This window comes from Thermobia domestica, chromosome 3 (assembly GCF_964235325.1).
Source record: "Thermobia domestica chromosome 3, izTheDome1.hap1.1, whole genome shotgun sequence".
NCBI classification, from domain to species: domain Eukaryota; kingdom Metazoa; phylum Arthropoda; class Insecta; order Zygentoma; family Lepismatidae; genus Thermobia; species Thermobia domestica.
In genome coordinates, this window is record NC_137456.1 from 16275589 (window position 1) to 16293634 (window position 18046).

The 18046-nt window shown below is 34.5% G+C and overlaps 1 protein-coding gene across 1 annotated transcript in view; it reads right to left on the minus strand.

Annotated features, from left to right (window-relative positions):
• The window catches only part of LOC145681390 (glycine receptor subunit alpha-2-like), an 86622-nt gene extending 68962 nt beyond the window's left edge, over positions 1 to 17660 (minus strand). The window contains exon 1 of the mRNA XM_081753041.1: positions 17444 to 17660. Within this exon, the coding sequence (XP_081609167.1) occupies positions 17444 to 17589 (146 nt within the window). The 5' untranslated portion in view covers positions 17590 to 17660. The remainder of the gene's footprint in view (positions 1 to 17443) is intronic.
• Positions 17661 to 18046: the final 386 nt, after the last annotated feature.

Below are 18046 nucleotides of genomic sequence, written 5' to 3' on the forward strand. Positions count from 1 at the left end.
CTGTCTCGTCTCGAAAACTGAATTTATTTCCATCGAAAAAGCTCTGTCTCGTTTCGATTTTCGTTAGGAAAATTTTCTCTCGTCTCGAAAACTGAATATGTTTCTATTGAGAAAACTACGTCTCATTTTGAATCGTGTCGCGAAAATGCTGTTTTGTCTTGAAAATTGAATTAATTTCTATTGAAAAAAACCGTCTCGTCTCGAATCTCGTTACGAAAATTCTGTCTCGTCTCGAAAATTGAATTAATTTCTATTGAAAAAACTTAGTCTTATTTTGAATCGTGTCACGAAAATTCTTTCTCGTCTCGAAAATTAAATTTATTTCTGTTGAAAAAGCTCTGTCTCGTCTCGAATGTCGTTACGAAAATTTTGTCTCGTCTCAAAAACAATCCGTTTCTTTTTAAAGAAGTTCTGTCTCGTCTCCAATCTTTTTACGAAAATTCCGTCTCGACTCGAGAAATGTATCTGTTGATATTGAAAGAAGTACGTCTCAACTCGAATTTTGTCACGAAAATTTTATCTCGTAGTCGACTTTACATTTTTGTCAATGCGAATCAACTAAAACATAAACTTTCTCCTAATAATATCATCTATTAAAAGAAAAATAAATCCCAATGAGTTTTACACATGAAGCAACGATGTTGATAACTTTGCGACTTAGGAATGAGTTTGTGAGAACAAAGTTTTTTTAATATTTCCCCTGTGAGTCATTTAATTCCTCTCTTTCTCTCGTGAGTAATCAAAACATCACCTGATCATATCAGGCTTTTAAAACAAGAGTCAACGACCGAGCTCTTTGATCTTTTTCCATTTTATTTAACATCTACGTTTACTTTCATTTCTTAATTCTATATCTTATACTAAACAAAGAAAAAAGAAAACAAAATCTCCGTTTAGCGAATCAATAACTCTATTAAGTTCCATTACTAATTCAGCTGAGTAAGTTAGTGTTCAAATCAAAATCTTTTCGAGTAGAAGCGTGTGAAAATATAGTTAGTTTGGGCTGCTTATATATATATATATATATATATATATATATATATATATATATATATATATATATATATATATATATATATATATATCCCAGAGTATGAAATATACCACATGTTTATATAAAATCTGTATTAATTTGCGCTCTTTGTATCGTAGAGTATAAAATACAACACATATTTATGTCAAATCTGTATTAGTTTGAACTGTCTAAATCACAGTTTGAAATACAACACGTTTATCTAAAATCTGTATTAATTTGGGCTGTTTATATCCCAGAGTATGAAATATAACACGCGTTTATATAAAGTCAGCATTAGTTTGGACTGTCTATATCCCAGAGTGTGAAATAACACATATTGATGTAAAATATGCATTAATTTCAGCTGTCTATATCCCAGAGTATGAAATAACACATGGTTATATAAAATCGACATTAGTTTGGACTGTTTATATCCCAGAGTATGAAATAGAACACATGTTTATATAAAAATTGTATTAATTTGGACTTTCCGTATCCCAGAGTTTGAAATAATACATATTTATGTAAAATGTGCATTAGTTTAGTGTCGGATCAGGGGGGGGGGCAATCGGGGCGATCGTCCCCCCCCAGAAGAGGAAACTTTCTTATTTTATAAAACCTATTCCAGAGTTTGGAGCTCTTAAAAGTCGCTCTAAATAGAAGTATCACAACCCACCGCCCCCCAGAAGTCCGTCCTGGATCCGCCCCTGCATTAGTTTTTGCTGTTTATATCCCAGAATATGAAATGAAACCCCACATATTTGTGTAAAATCTGCATTAGTTTGAACTGTCTATATCACAGAGTGTGAAATACAGCACATACTTATATAAAAATCTGTATTAATTTGGGCTGTTTATATCCCAGAGTTTGAAATGCAGCACATGTTTATATAAAATTTGCATTAGTTTGGACCGTCTATATCCCAGAAAATGAAATGCAACACGAGCAAGTCTATAACAAATTTCATTGTTTGTATTTACGTTTAGTATTATTTTATTTTATCAATCATTGTACAGAGAATTTAAAAAGTAACTAGCTAGTTTTGCAACTTACTAATCTTTAAAATAGTTAATATTTTCTTATTGTTGTTTTAGATTTGAGAGCTAAAATCTTGTAAGCTTTGATATTTTTGTTGTTGTTTTCTTTATTTCTATTTCCATTCGCTCTGGGTCATCGGGTCACTTGTTATTATAGCACTATTCGGGTCATTTCAGGTCATCGGGTCACTTGGGGTCATGAGTCTATCCGGTCACTCCAGATCATCGGACCACTCGTGGTCATAGAACTTTCCGGGTCATTCCAGGTCAACGGGCCACATGGGGTCACTTAGGGCCATGGGTATATCTGGATCTCGGGTCTGATGGGTCAAGGATCGTATTGTATCAGGGTCACTAGTGGAATTTCATTGTTGTTTATCACACCTTAAATGATGTTTTATGAACTTTGAGTGATGTTGTTTGAAATCAAACGAAATGTTACAAGAAATTCACTTATAAAAATTTGAAACTTCCATTATTTATGGTTTAACCACTCAAGCGAATGTTTACATTTTTTCCATTATTACTACTCGAAGTTTGTTGTCCTAGGTTGTTAAACATCTATAGTCTGGATGTTGATTTTGACACTGTTTGCAGATGCTTTGCCATTGTTCTTTTGTTAAAGCATAACCAAACAGTGCTATAAATGTTATCTACAGCAGAATCTCTCGAAATCTCTACTTTATCACTCAACGATCACCTTCACAGCATGAAAAGCTGTAAACATGTGGCACTCACAACAACAAACGTTTCTCCTTTTGAACAGTTTATATCTGTTGTTAATTGTCCTGCCAACAATTTGATTTTTTATTCCTCAGATTAGTCTCTAGTAGCGTTTCTCAAACTGTGAGCCTCAATGTCTGCCATTATAGCCTTCTTAGATTCAACATTGTTTTTTTAAAAAATCAAGTGAATTGTGTATCACATACTATAGTTTAGAACAGCGTTTCCCAACCTTTTTCAACTTGTGGCACGCTACGGGTGTTACTTGGATTCTCGCGGCACACTTATAGATATTGTTATTTGTAAATATAAAACATAGTGGAATTTTTCTGTGATTGTTGATCTTCTTACACAGAAGAAAGCACTATCAGTAGTTTTTCCTCATAGTAAATCATTATGCTTATTTTTCATTTTATTTTAAAAATAGAAAACAAATTGCAATGAAATATTGGACTCAAGTTTTTAAAAATATGCTTTCTTTTTTTTTAAAAAAAAAAAAAAAACTGTATCCAACCTTTTACTAAGAAGGAAGATCACTAAATAACGAACGAACAAACAAATCTCCTATACTTTTAAAACACAAATGTAGGTAATTTGTATGCATGTTTGCTTTATCGAAAGGATTGAATGATATTTTAAAATTTCAAGTTGCGAAATAGACTGCAACAATAAAGAAGCAATAATGGTCATAACAATGACAACAAATACTTTTTTCAACATTAGAAATGTACAGAACAGTAACACGGTATGAAACGTAAAATTGTAGATTCATAGTAGAGTTTCATAGTAATGTGAAATACAAATATACATTTTTCCCTACGTTTTACAATTTGATTGCTATAAAATTAATAATTTTGTTTCGATTCCTCGCAGCACACCAGCGGCCCATTCACGGCACATCGGTTGAGAAACGCTGGTTTAGAATATCAAATAAATTATAGAAGGATCTCTAGATATCTCGATAGGCTCTCTAGAGAGATCCATGGTATAATCTAGAAACATAATACCGTTTATAATTGATTCTTCAAGCCGATCTGCATTCAACACATACGAATGGTATCAGTTGTGATAGAAAGGAAATACGCGTATATTTCGTATTCTTTGGATATCTAATGTTTGTCCAGAAAAAGAAACACAAATGTAAGGTCCCAAAGAAGGATAGAAGAGCTCTCCAATCGAAAGTGATATTTATTTAAAGATATTTTTAAAAATAAGTAAGTTTCAATCTTTAAAAAAACCTATTGAAATATAAATATATGAAGGACATTCATTGACATTATAACTTGGCAGCAGAAACAATTTAATAGAGACACAACACGCAGTCATATTTCTTTTCACCAATCGGGTAGTGTCTACAAGAGAAGTTGAGGTCTAAAAATAGCAAATAAAAGTTATTTTTAGAACAAAGGCTTTTTTGTCTTATATATATATATATATATATATATATATATATATATATATATATATATATATATATATATATATATATATATATATATATATATATATATATATACTAGCAGCGTTCACCCCGCTTCGCTGCGGTCACCCCGGAACGCAATAAACTTTGTTACTTAGATAATTTTTACTTTTTCGCTTTCAAGTGATATGATAAAAACCATAGAAGATTGCAGTAAATCTTAACATTATATCGCCTGTCATTTATGTTAACCCGCCCCGCTTCGCTGCGGTCACCCCGGAAGTTTTCGCTTTCAAGTGATATGATAAAAACCATAGTAGATTGCAGTAAATGTTAACATTATATCGCCTGTCATTTATGTTAACCCGCCGAGTGACACGGTCATGCGGGTTGCATATAAATACGTTTATTTTTACCTATGATGAACTAACAAAGGATTTGTACGTTATGGACACTTGAATGGTCAATTATCTCAAGACACTGGTAATTGAAAATTAAAGTGATATGATAAAAACCATCTAGGGTCCAAATCCTAATAACCCCCCAAAAATGAAATAAATTGGTTCAGCCAAGGATTTGTGCGTTCTCTTTTATATATATATATATATATATATATATATATATATATATATATATATATATATATATATATATATATATATATACAAAGAAAGAAAAATGCCGCTTAGGAATTGCTGTTTATGTTTTGTTTGAAATGGAGTTAATGGAAGTTCTCCTTTTAAGTGGAAACTATTGATCGGCTGTAAGTATACAAACGAGTTATTGGATACAAAGATGTAATTTTAGAACAATGTTTCTCAACATTTTCTAGTATTGCTCCCACTCGAAAAAATATTAAATTTCACAGGAAAAATCTTAATACTTCCCAAGCTAAATAATGAAATATCTTTATACAGAGGGAGTGAATGTGAGTTGCGGTCCTCCTATTGTTTCGTATGTATATTTTGAATCACGCTCGACTCTAGTCATAGGAGCTAAATACACGGTTCTGATTGGTTGAAGTTGTCCGTTTCTCGCTATGTAGCCTACATATAGCACAAATCAAACGTCAGCTGCTATCGCTTCTGGTGGCCGAGTATGCTCTCGTACGGGGCTGGCTAGTAATGAAAATTGCTTTGTGACCCTGGTTTAGACTAACCCCAAGGGACTTTTTTATTTTTTAAATTTTCATAAAACTTTTATCATTAAAATAAGATATAAATAATACTCATTTAACCTTGTACGTAATTAATAATGAATAAAAAGTGATTTACTTACGTTACGAAACATAGCTGAGGGAGCGAATGGGGTTAGAAGGCTCGCAGGTCTCGTTTCGTTCCACCTTGACCCCCATAATAATACCACGTGACATTACGTCACACTCAGGTGGAGCATTTTCTATGTAAATCTAACCTCACGCGCTTCCTTGTGACCAACTTCAAACATTTGGCTAGGGTAGGGCGTAAAAAAAATATTTGCGTTTTGTATGCCACGGAAGTTGTGCTCAATGATGATTAAATCAAGTAGTTCGCAAAATGCATAAAGGGTCTTCCTGTAGTTCGTTTTCAATTCAACATATTATACTATAAGAACATACTGTGTTTAAAAAGTCAAAGACATGAAGGATAGGAGATTGAAATTTGGATTAAACTGTAGACAAGTGTTGAAAGAGTACTAACAATCATAGGACCGTAAATGATTCTTAGTTTGCCTACCACCCAGGGGCGTTACTTAGGGCTCCAGGGGGACAATTACCCCTCCCCCTGACTTTGACGTTTATATACATTTTAATCCATAAGATAATAATGAAGTTGGATCTCGATAACCCTCGAATTTTTTCCACATACTCTGGAACTCTCCATAACACACAATGTTAAAATAACCTCGGTAAGTCGAATTTTAAAGGTTTCATAATCATATTTAAAAACTTCGGTAACTCGAACTTTCGTATCTGCGAACCTCTACAAGTAAAAGTTTGCCTCTATAAGTCGAATTTTTCTTGATGTGACCTCGATAACTAGAAGGTATAGCACTGGTGTCGTTAGCTTTTTAAATCTGAGGAGGGGGGGGGTCGGATGAATCAAAATCAAAATTTTCTTTCCGACAAAAGTTGTATATACAAAGTAGTATAGTTTCTTGTGTTGGAAGAGTGTTGGAAGAGTACTAACAATCATAGGACCGTAAATGATTCTTTTAGAGATGGTACCGAGACCGAGATAATTCGAGACGAGACCGAGACAGAGACGGACTTTTATATACCGAGACGAGACCGAGACGGACTTCTACATACCGAGACGAGACCGAGACAGACCTCTATAAATCGAGACGAGACCTTGGTCAGTCTCGAAAGTCTCAGTCTCGTCTCGAATATTGATAGTTATTATGCCTTTACTTAAAATTTGTTTCGTTGCTGTGTGAGCTAATATGGGAACGGTTGACTGATGTATAGTGGCGTATTTAGGGGGTAGGTATCGGGCTCAAGGCCCTCTCGAAATAAATTTATGATCATTTTTTCGCATTGCACGTACAACACAAATGTTTCTTACACGTTCCTCAAGCCTCTCCCGAGACAAAATCCACTGCTGTTGTATATAATATCCTCTCTCTCTCGATCCAAGATATGGTCATGGAAGGGGCTAAACCATACTTTACCTCTTTATCCAGTGTAAAGTAGGATTGAAGCTCATTTTATTCAGTGTATACCTGAGCGTTGAGGGAGGATATAGCCCCTTGGATCCACGCCTATATATATTTAAAATGCTGAAATAATTTTGTACCATGTTGTGTGAAATATTGAAGGGAAAATTCTTCTAGATACTCTGCAATACCACTAAATAAACAAGCAGTGTTGCTAACGCAAAATAAAGTTGTATTTTCTCAAATTGCACTATGTAAAGTATTACCTAGTGCCCCTATTTCTAATTTAGATTTTAAATAAAACCACAATACCACATACATTATTCAGTGTAACAAAGGACAATACAGTATCACTAACATTAACATTTTGGAGATCTCTAATAACTTAAATGGCATGGTGCAGTGCTCATTTTTTGTATCTTAGCGTCAAATACTATGATCATGGCATAATGCATTTCGAAGGAACAAAGTTACAAGAAATGAAAAAAATAACTTTTTCTAAAGACTTTACTTCGAAAACGTGCTGACATATCACGTTTCATCATGTAGATGCTTCCAAAAGACTTAGGTGATCATAATGTCATTTACAACAATTGTTATTTCAAACCGTTTCAGAGATACCAAACACATGGATAGTGATTGTTATATTGCTTAAAATAACGTATTTGTGTTAAATTTTTATAATGATTGTTGCTTTAGTTTGCTTCTATAACATTACAACAATAGTTTTTGGTGGTTTTAATTACAACAAGTCACAGTTCCATTATTTTAAGCAGTGTTGCCATCTTAAATAAATGCTAAATATTAGAGGAAAGGGGGGCAAAGTGGATATATGAGGCAAAGCGAATAACGCAATTTACAGTCAACTGAAAACAGAGGGCAGGAAATGTTTGCCCCAGTTTATGACGTCACTAGTGAAAGAAGAGAAGGACGTTACTGTTTTGTGTGTACGTGTTGTTGTTTAGACGAGAGAGGAGAAAAAAAGAAAATACGCATTTTGCTAAAAAATTCAAGACGTAAGGATTTTGAAATATTTTCTTACTATTCCGTTGAATGTTTGCGAGCACACTATGCATGGACAGGGTGGGATCTTACTTTTGTTATCATGTTTGAGAATTATCGTAAATACGTCGTCCATATGCTGTAGACAGTCTTTTGTGTCATGTGGTAGTGTGGGGCAAAGAGAATAATTTTAGAAGGGGCAAAGCGAATAGCGATTCACTTTGCCCCAAGCATAATGCAGTACTGTTTTAGGACATCTGTTTGGCACTAAATAGGTACGTATACGTTGCAACACAGCTAATTTGAATATTGAAATTCATTTTGTTCCGTTAACATTCAAAATCACCAGAAGGAGACGGTAGTTACCAATGCAAGTTCTGTAATGAATATTATTCAGATCCACTCAATGAAGACTGGATTCAGTGTTCTATTTGTCTGTCATGGTTTCACGAAAGCTGTAACGATTATTATAAGGGACAAGACATTTACATTTGTGATCTGTGTAAACCAAGCGTGTGATGTGATATTATTTTCAGCCTTAAGCCTTATTATTGTTTTTTTTTTTCAATCTGTTTGCTGCTATGTAGATTGTACTCATTAGGATTACTATAGATTGAAAGAAACTAGATACTAGATGCCTACTTGATAAGAAAAAATACTTCTATGGACTTGAGCTTTTTAAACATATTTAGGGATCATGTACATGCAAGCTTTGTCTAGACTTAATTCTATATTTAAATGTGTTAGGCTAATACTCACAAAATATTAAACATTTTGATCTTCTGGTAGGTAAAGTAGTTCATTTAGGTGTCATTCTTTTATGATCTTAGACTGTGTACATATATATTGTTCTCCTATACAATTTCTATTTTGCATATCTGTATTAAACCTGACTTTTAATGTATGAGTTTTTGCTTATTCACTTTGCCCCACTATCATGATCCGCTTTGCCCTACCGGTGGGGCAAAGTGAATAAATTGCAGTAGTTCAGTAATTAAGCAATATCATTTATGTATATGCAATTCTCGCTACTATTGTATTGTTATTTGAAAGTTTAATAATCATAAAATATTTCCTCAAAATTTTGGTTTCCTAGTCTTAATTTTAGTTGCCATTTGAGGCCCTTGAAGTTAAGTGATCCGCTTTGCCCTCCTTTCCTATATTCTAAATATAGTGCAAATAACGTAGCTAAACTGCAAAATATTTTAAAATTACTCGTAATTTGTTTTACGGTGCAAGAATGTTTTCAAAATACGACGTTTTTCATAGTCTTTATAATATTAATGTTAATGTCAAAGTTTTGGTTCCAGCAATACATGTAAGTGCAAATTGTAACTGAAATTAAATGTAACTGATAACTTTTCAGTAACGCTAGTTGTTCTCTTAAGCCTTAGGCCTTATGTACAAAAAACCATGCTTAATTAAAAGTTCCAATTACACCCTAGTTACATTTTGGGTGTACACTTGTTTTAGTTTGACCACCGACCACCACAAACTCGATCCATACCATATAGCTATATGCAGATTATTCAAGGACTTACAGTTGGTAATACACATTGTGTTGATTTTTGGTTTGGTTTGTTTTAGTTTAACGTCCTTATGATTATGCTAGGGCGTCTAAAGGAGAGGTGGAGCTAATGATTATAATGGAATCCGAACCACTTCGGTTGTTCAACTGTACCCCCACCGGAAATTGAATTCGGGACCACGCGAAACGAACTCAAGCGTGCTAGCCGCTAGACCAAATGGAGATTCTCACATTGTGTTGATTTAAATCATTGAGTCAATGTTGTCACATTCGAAGATCAAAAACTAGCTTGTTTGTGCTCCAAAAATAGCGGATTTGAACTATTTGTAGGCCAAATATATACAGTAGAAATGAATTATTTGGCAATTAATGACTGGTACTAATAAAATAATTTTTAGCATGGGCTGGAAAATGTGCTGGATATATTGCAAGAAATTATGATCGATAGACAAAAACAATTCTAGACGGGATACCACGAGATAAAAACAACCTAGGAAACGTCCTTATACAAGAAGGTTTGACGAAATCAAGAACAACTGGGGAGTGACCTGGAAAAAATTGCTGAAGATAGATAGTTTTGTAGAAGTCTTGGAAAGACCTTCATCTAGCAGTGGATTGATAATGATTGATTATGATTATGGCTATAATTTTATTATATCTGGACCTCAGAGGTAAACTAAACCAAGTCGCAATTTAGTAATTTTACAAGAAAAGCGAAAATCCGGTTCCTTATGTAAGACCTATAGTACTGTTTTCAAACTATACTAAGTAGTTACAAAGCAATAGGTTGCTTTTAGACTTACATTATTACACAACTGGAAAGAACATAGTCTATTTAAAAAAGTATTTTTAACTCAATTTCGACCAAAAAGTGACTTAGCAAAGTCTACCTCTAAAGTTCCAATATCCAAAATCTAGATATATATCCAAAATCTAACGAAATTCGTACAGCGAAAAGAAAAATATTTTTGATACTTCATATTGCAGCAAAATTACGAAAATTAATACAAAAGAAAACTATAAAGTTAAGAATCACTTGTTTTGCCGGAACAAGGAAAATAGATGTAGATAGCTCGAATTATTTATATACTTATACAGGTAATACACATTGTGTACTATCAATATGTATGTTCATGTTTCGCAAGTAATTTTCAATCAATATAAAATTTCAGCGTAATAAACGCATAATTAGTTTTATCTAATAAAGATAACATGCAGCGCTGAGAGCTCAGGAATAAGCTTAATCTATGTTACGGCACTGGATATATGCTTATGTAATACATTACGACATTATGAACTTATATAAAAAACAGCATGTACTTAAAGCGAGACGCGAATTATACGAAACATCAGACTTTGAATCTAACTTGTTTGGTGATCCAACCCGAGACCACAGACAGCAAAGATGAGTGCCGTAGCTTTCACCACAAGGTTAAGGAAGTGCCTGTTTTAAAGTGTCAATTAAACACTGGGATGTAAAACGGTAATAAAGCATTTGATCAATTTGAAACAAAATATATTGTAGTAATAATTTACTCTATTTGTTAAGATAATGAACGTTATATTCTGTTTTTAAAATGACAGTCAAAGCAGAATGTATTGGATAATAACTGAGAAATTGTAAAATTTCAATTTCGGTATGATTAAATACATTCGTGTTGCTATGTGTTGCGTTATCCGTTAAGAGGTATTGAACAACTCTGTTTCAAAGGAAGGAAATAGACTACTGTATAGTACTGGAGTTAATTTAATATATTTTAATTGTAAAGGGAGTACTGACAAGGGAACATATTGATAGTAGCATTGCCCAATCAAACAATGCACAATTGATAGAGGAGTGAAGAAAAGTGAGAAATCCAAAGTTTTACGGGCCGACACCAAGAAATACAGGAGATACAGAGGAAAGAAGAATCTAGAATAGCAATCCAAAAGATACACTGACACAGAAAGAACTTCAAAATGATTAAAGCAATCAAAATGACATTTACACAACAGTATAATAAGCAAACATTGTACCCACAGACATGCTTCATAACATCATATGTAATGTAGTGTTGCCAACTGAGCACAAAATGAAGTTTTGTTAAATGGCACGGAACACAAATTATAACATGTAGAAAATCTAATTATGTTTAGAACCATACCTGTGAAGTCATGAGGTACCCTGTTGCCAACATTTGAAGATAGACCTATATGAATTCCTACATGAATTTCGGATGTAGAAGAGTACATACATTACCATCACATTGCGGAGTGTTTTATCAACAGCAACACTGAAAAATTGACTACAATATTACGCGCATCAGAAACGTGAGCCTGCTAATCAGTTGTCAATCCAAGAGCATGTATCATTTCAGTTTTGTGTGTTGTGTTTGATACTATTCTGATTTTCTACTTGGGCAAACCTGCTTCGACACTGTGCTTCGTCCCTTATTTTCGTGCTTCAATGATTATATTATTGTTTGTGGTCTCATATTTTGATTTTAATTAGTTAGAATCGTGTACTGTATGTTCTCTTTTACATCCGATATTCAAATAGCAATTCATATAGGCCTATCTTCAAACGTTGGCAACACTGTACATCATGACTTCACTGGTATGGTTCTACTCATAATTAGATTTTCTACATGTTATAATTTGTGTTCCATGCCATTTAACAAAACTTCATTTTGTCCTCAGTTGGCAACACTGCACTACATATGATGTTATTGGGCATGTCTGTGGGTACAATGTTTGTTTACTATACTGTTGTGTAAATGTCATTTTGATTGCTTTAATCATTTTGAAGTTCTTTCTGTGTCAATGTATCTTTTGGATTGCTATCTTCCCATGATTCTAGATTCTTCTTTCCTCTGTATCTCCTGTGTTTCTGGGTGTCGGCCCGTAAAACTTTGGATTTCTCACTTTTCTTCATTCCTCTATCGATTGCACATTGTTTAATTTGGCAACGCTACTATCAAAATAAGATGTTCCCTTGTGAGGCTATATGAGACAAAGTCTATTGCTGAAAGTGAAATATGGGTTACTATTAACTTTTTATCCCCAGTATGTTATACCCACTGATGATTGGACCTGGAACACACGCATGGAAAGCATTAGCGCTAGCAAATTAGCTACGAAGAGGTACATCATACCATAATTCTAAGTCAAGAATGAAGGCAAAAAATAAGAAGCGAAAACGACAGACTGTACGATAATAAATCTTTCATAATTTTAAATTCACACTATTTATTTCGAGACTTTCGAGACGAGACCCGAGACGAGACCGAGAGTTGGCCTTCGAGACCGAGACCGAGATCGAGACAAGCATCTGTTGACCGAGACGAGACCGAGACCGAGACGGCGATTTTTGAGTCGAGACGAGATCGAGACCGAGACCGCTACTTATCAACCGAGACGAGACCGAGACCGCTACTTATCAACCGAGACGAGACCGAGACTGTACAAAGTCTCGTCTCGTCTCGTCTCGATACCATCCCTAGATTCTTTATTTGCCTACCACCCAGGGGCGTTATTTAGGGCTCCTGGGGGACAATTGCCCCCCTGACTTCGACATTTATATACATTTTAATCCATAAGATAATAATAAAGTTGGACCTCGATAACTCGATTTTTTTTCACATACTCTGGAACTCTCCATAACATACAATGTTAACCTCGGTAAGTCGAATTTTAAAGGTTTCATAATCATATTTAAAAACTTCGGTAACTTGAACTTTCGTATCAGCGAACCTCTACAAATAAAAGTTTACCTCTATAAGTCGGATTTTTCTTGATGTGATCACGATAACTAGAAGCTATAGCACTGGCATCGTTAGCTTTTTAAATCGGGGGGAAGGGGTAAATTAATCAAAATCATCTTTCCGTCAAATATATACAAAGTAATATAGTTCATTTAAATATATTTAACTATAATCTGGGGGGACGCGTCTCCCTCCGCTAACGACGCTCGTAGCCATAGCTCTGTGCTTTTAAGTAAAAAAAAAAAAAAAAAAAAAAAACTTCAAGTTATAGAAGTCATATTGTTATATAGCCTAGTAACTTTTTATAAGGAACGCGGAATCTCGATATTTGCTGTGGTCACCTTGATAAGTCGAACATTGATTACTCGAAAAATTCGATAATTCGAATTTTTATCTATTCCTTTCAGCTTCGAATTACCAAGGTCCCATTATATATCAATGAAAAAGCTGGTAATCAACTAACCTCTAGTGTTTTGCTCCCACCTCCGAAGCAAATTCTGAAATGTTGCTGCTGCTAACACCACTGTCATTAACAATGTCATGTTTCTTAGTTTGGTCTTGGTCTCTATGTTGTCTGTTCTACAAGCTGGTATGTCTGCAGATTGTGCTCATGGAGGAAAGAGGAAAAGAAGATTCAAGTTAACATGTTCAACTCTTCAACTTGAGAGGGAAGCATCAGTTATTTATCCAGAATTTAGAATTTAGGGGCGTGTTCAAAAAATCTGAGGGTGTGCAATCTTGCACTTTTTTTTTCAAATTTTAAAATTCGTCAATGCAACGAACGATTACATTGGGTTTCCTTCCTCAGCCAGAGCCAATTAGCGTCGACTTTCTCATGCTTGGCGTGACGTCGAGACGAAATCGTTGATCAAATGTTGTTGTGACGGTCACAGCCGTGTAAAGGTTGATTCCCATTCAATCTTGCGTTGCGTGCTTTGCTTGAAAATTTATCTTGTCGAAAGTAAGTTGTTTTATTCTATTGGCGCTTAAAAACAAGAACTCAAAATCTTTTAAAAAGCAAAATACCAAGATTTTTAACGGTATATTCCCGTTCTGCCTAAAGCCCCTCTAGCACTTTGTAGAAAACATTTTAAATTATCTTATCTTTAGGCAGAACGGGAATTCTTGTTCTGTCTAATTTTCGAGACGAGGAATTCTGTCTAGGGAGTGATTTCTTCAAGAAAATTTTTCTTTGTAATTGTAACAGATTCTGTAAGAAGAATAACTATTTCTTTAAGTTTTATCATAAATTTTAGATCTTATTCTAATTGTTCTTCTCGGAAAAATGACTAGATACAGTTGTGTTATTAACAGTGTTATTCACATCTACTTCAGTAAAAATGAATGTGATTTAAATAGAAAGAAAAAAGCTACCTGCAGAAAATGGAGAATTGATTGACTCAGTTGCAAGAAAGCCGTTTGACATTGTAGCTGAAACGAAAATAAAACAAACATAATTCGGTCTAGTATCAAGTCATTTCACAACAAAATTTTATTCAGTTTGCCAGCAGTTCACCTCCAACGTGCTAAGGCTCGCAGTCAAAGGCGGCTTTGGGATTTTAATTTTGGGTAGGCCCTCTCTCGCGCGTATGGATACATATGCACATTTTATATGTATCCAAATTACTTTTACAGGAGTGGTTGGTGCTGTTTATTAAATAATTATTTACCATTAATATAAAAAGTGGAAAGTATATTTAGTCTTTATTGTATCTTTCAGTGTCTATAAATTGTTTCAAAACTTTTGCCTTCCCGCTAAAACCGCCACTGCTCGCAGTACGTAAAAGGTGCCACAGTTGACATCCTCAAAGCACGTTTGGCCATATATTAAGCAAACAATGTAAAAGGATGCGTAAGACGGTTCTTATCCCCGAATATCTGACCTTTTGATTTTATTGAAACTACAAAAAACATATAAGTATTTCAATATTGATATTGGTATTTTGTATTGCTACTATTTACATTACCAATATAAAATATGAAAATAGAAGTATATATGATACTATTGCATATAGAATTATGTATATAAGACAAATCAGCTGATAAGGTAATACCGAAAAACGAGTTGTGCTGTAGAACACTAACTTCTTTCTTAAGAGTCGTCTTATGTATCCTCTTGCATTGTTTATTTAATATATGGCTAAAAATATCTTGAAGATGTGAACTGTGGCACTTTTACGTACTGCGACTTTTAGCATGTTAGAGATGAACTACTGAAAAAGTGAATATAATTTTGATGTGAAATAATTTGATATTATACCGAATTAAGTTTATTTTATGTTTGTTTCAGTTACAATGTCAAACGGCTTTCTTGCAACTGAGTCAATCAATTTTCCATTTGCCCGCAGGTATTTTTTTTTAAATCACATTCATCTTTACCAAAGTAGATGTGAATAACACTGCTGATAAAGAACTGTATCCTCGTAATTTTTCCGAGAAGAACAAGAAAAAAAACATCTAAAATTTATGATGAAACTTGAAGAAATAGTTATTCTTTTTACAGCCTTTGTTAGAATTACCAAACAGATTATTACGAATGCAGGACAAAATTCAAGAGGACAAACGGCAAACCCCATGGAAAATTCAGACGAAACGGACTAAATTCAAGTGACAGAATCATAGGCGCAGATTAATAAAAGAATGACTATGAAGTAGCACGTTCGGTGAACACAAACAATTTCAGATCCAAATTAAAAGAAAGTATGTTTGTTACTCTCAATCTCTTGAACCACCCGACCGATCTCGATCAAATTTTTTTATGTAGATGTAGTTCTGGCCTGGGAGTGCTTTTAACTATTCACTTTGACGGTAAAACTTAGGGAAGGGGGAACCAAACGACCAATCTCGATTAAATTTTCAACATAGATGACATTTGTGCCTGAGATGGATTTTATCATTTCACTTTGACGGAACAACGTAGGGGTTGAGGACGAGGGCGAGATACACAAAAATCAATAAATATAAAAATAAAAGTAACCATGTTCGTGAGTTAATAATCCTTGAACCACCCGACCGATCTCGATCAAATTTTTTATGTAGATGCAGTTCTGGCCTGGAAGTGCTTTTAGCTATTCACTTTGACGGTAAAACTTAGGGAAGGGGTAGGAGGGACATTTATAAAAAATAAATAAAACGTAATAACTCTTGAACCAAACGACCAATCTCGATTAAATTTTCAACATAGATGACGTTTGTGCCTGGGATGGATTTTACCATTTCACTTTGACGGAACAACGCAGGGGTTGAGGACGAGGGAAGATACACAAAAAATGATAAATATAAAAATAAAAGTGACCATGTTCGTGAGTTAATAACTCTTGAACCACCCGATCGATCTCAATCAAATTTTCAACATAGATGAAGTTCACACCTGGGATTTTGTTGTTATTTCATTTTGATGGTAGAACTTAGGAGAGGGGAGGGGACGGGAGGAGAGTAAATATATGAAAATGACCGATCTCGATTAAACTTTCAACATAGATAAGGTTCGGACCTGGGATGTTTTCTTCATTTTGCTTTGACCGCACAATGTAGGGGAGAGGAAGGGGATATGAGTAAAAAAAAATAGAAATAAAAGTGACTTACTTTATGACTTCATCACACTTAAACCACCGAATTGATCTTAATCAAATTATCAACATAGATGAGGTTCGGACCTGGGGTGGTTTTCATCATATCCGTTTGACGGTAGAACTTAGGGTAGGAGGAGGGAGGGGAGAGATATATAAAAATAAATAAAACTTAATAAGTCTTGAACCACCTGATCGATCTCAATCAAATTTTTAGTATAGATAACCTTCAAGCTTGGAAGATTTTTTAAAAAATATTTTCACTTTGACGGTAGAACCTAGGTGAGGGGAAGGAAAAGAGGAGGTTAATATATCAAAATTCAATCATTCAGACAACAATAGTGTACTGCGTTTGCGCAGGACTTGCGGGTTTGTTAGTATTTAATAAATGTCAAAAGGTCAAAATGTCAGTTTCATCAAGTCCTTCTTACAAAAACAATCTATATCTAAAAATCTTACCTGAATAGGATTTTGAAACAGAATTCTATTCTCAGTTGCATTTCTGGGATAATGAGACAGGTCTACTGTGCTGCCACCTACTGACAAATGTAGGTATCGTATTTAAAAGTGGTTCCTACAATCTTCACTAGATGTCATTAGTATGTCAGGTGCAGAAATATAGCGTAGCGTAGCTGCTTATGGCAGTTGCTACGTTCCTCTTTCCGTCATGATTACACTGCTTTACTGAGCATGAAAACAACAGGCTGTTATTACAAAGCATTGTGTTCAGAAATGGCTCAATATCTATGAGTAAAAGACACTACTCACCCAGTGCTAACCCGTATTGTACCATTTCTGTAAATTCGAACGGAGCTGATCTCCTGAAATACGGAGAGGACCTTCATGGACTGCAGCTGTCGAATGTAGAGATCAGGAATCCACAGCAACTGTCGGTCATCCCACGTCAGCTCCATGTGGTCACTGCTGCTCGTCAGGTTCAGGGGAGTCAGTCGCTCGTCTTCCCAGTATACGCGGAGGAATACGTCCAATGATATCTCCTGCAAAGACAGTTCCAGCAAAAATATGATATTAGTTTATACTTTTATATATAAACTAAAACATTAGCCTATATATTGCTTATTTCGGATCGTAACAAGTCTTATGCGAGAGTAGTAAGAAATTGGGGATGCACTGATGAACTAACATTTGATCGAATTAAATGAAAAGATTCAAGCTTATACTTTTTACATACGAATTTATTCCTTTCCTACTGACAAATTAGTCTAATGGCCTAAGATGAAAGTCATATCATACTCAGGGAGACTTTGTGTACATACCTCTTTTCCTGTCCATACGGGGCCCACTAGTTCTCCTTTTGTAGGACGTCTTTTCACTTGGATCACTAAGACAACGGACAGAGGTTCTAACGAG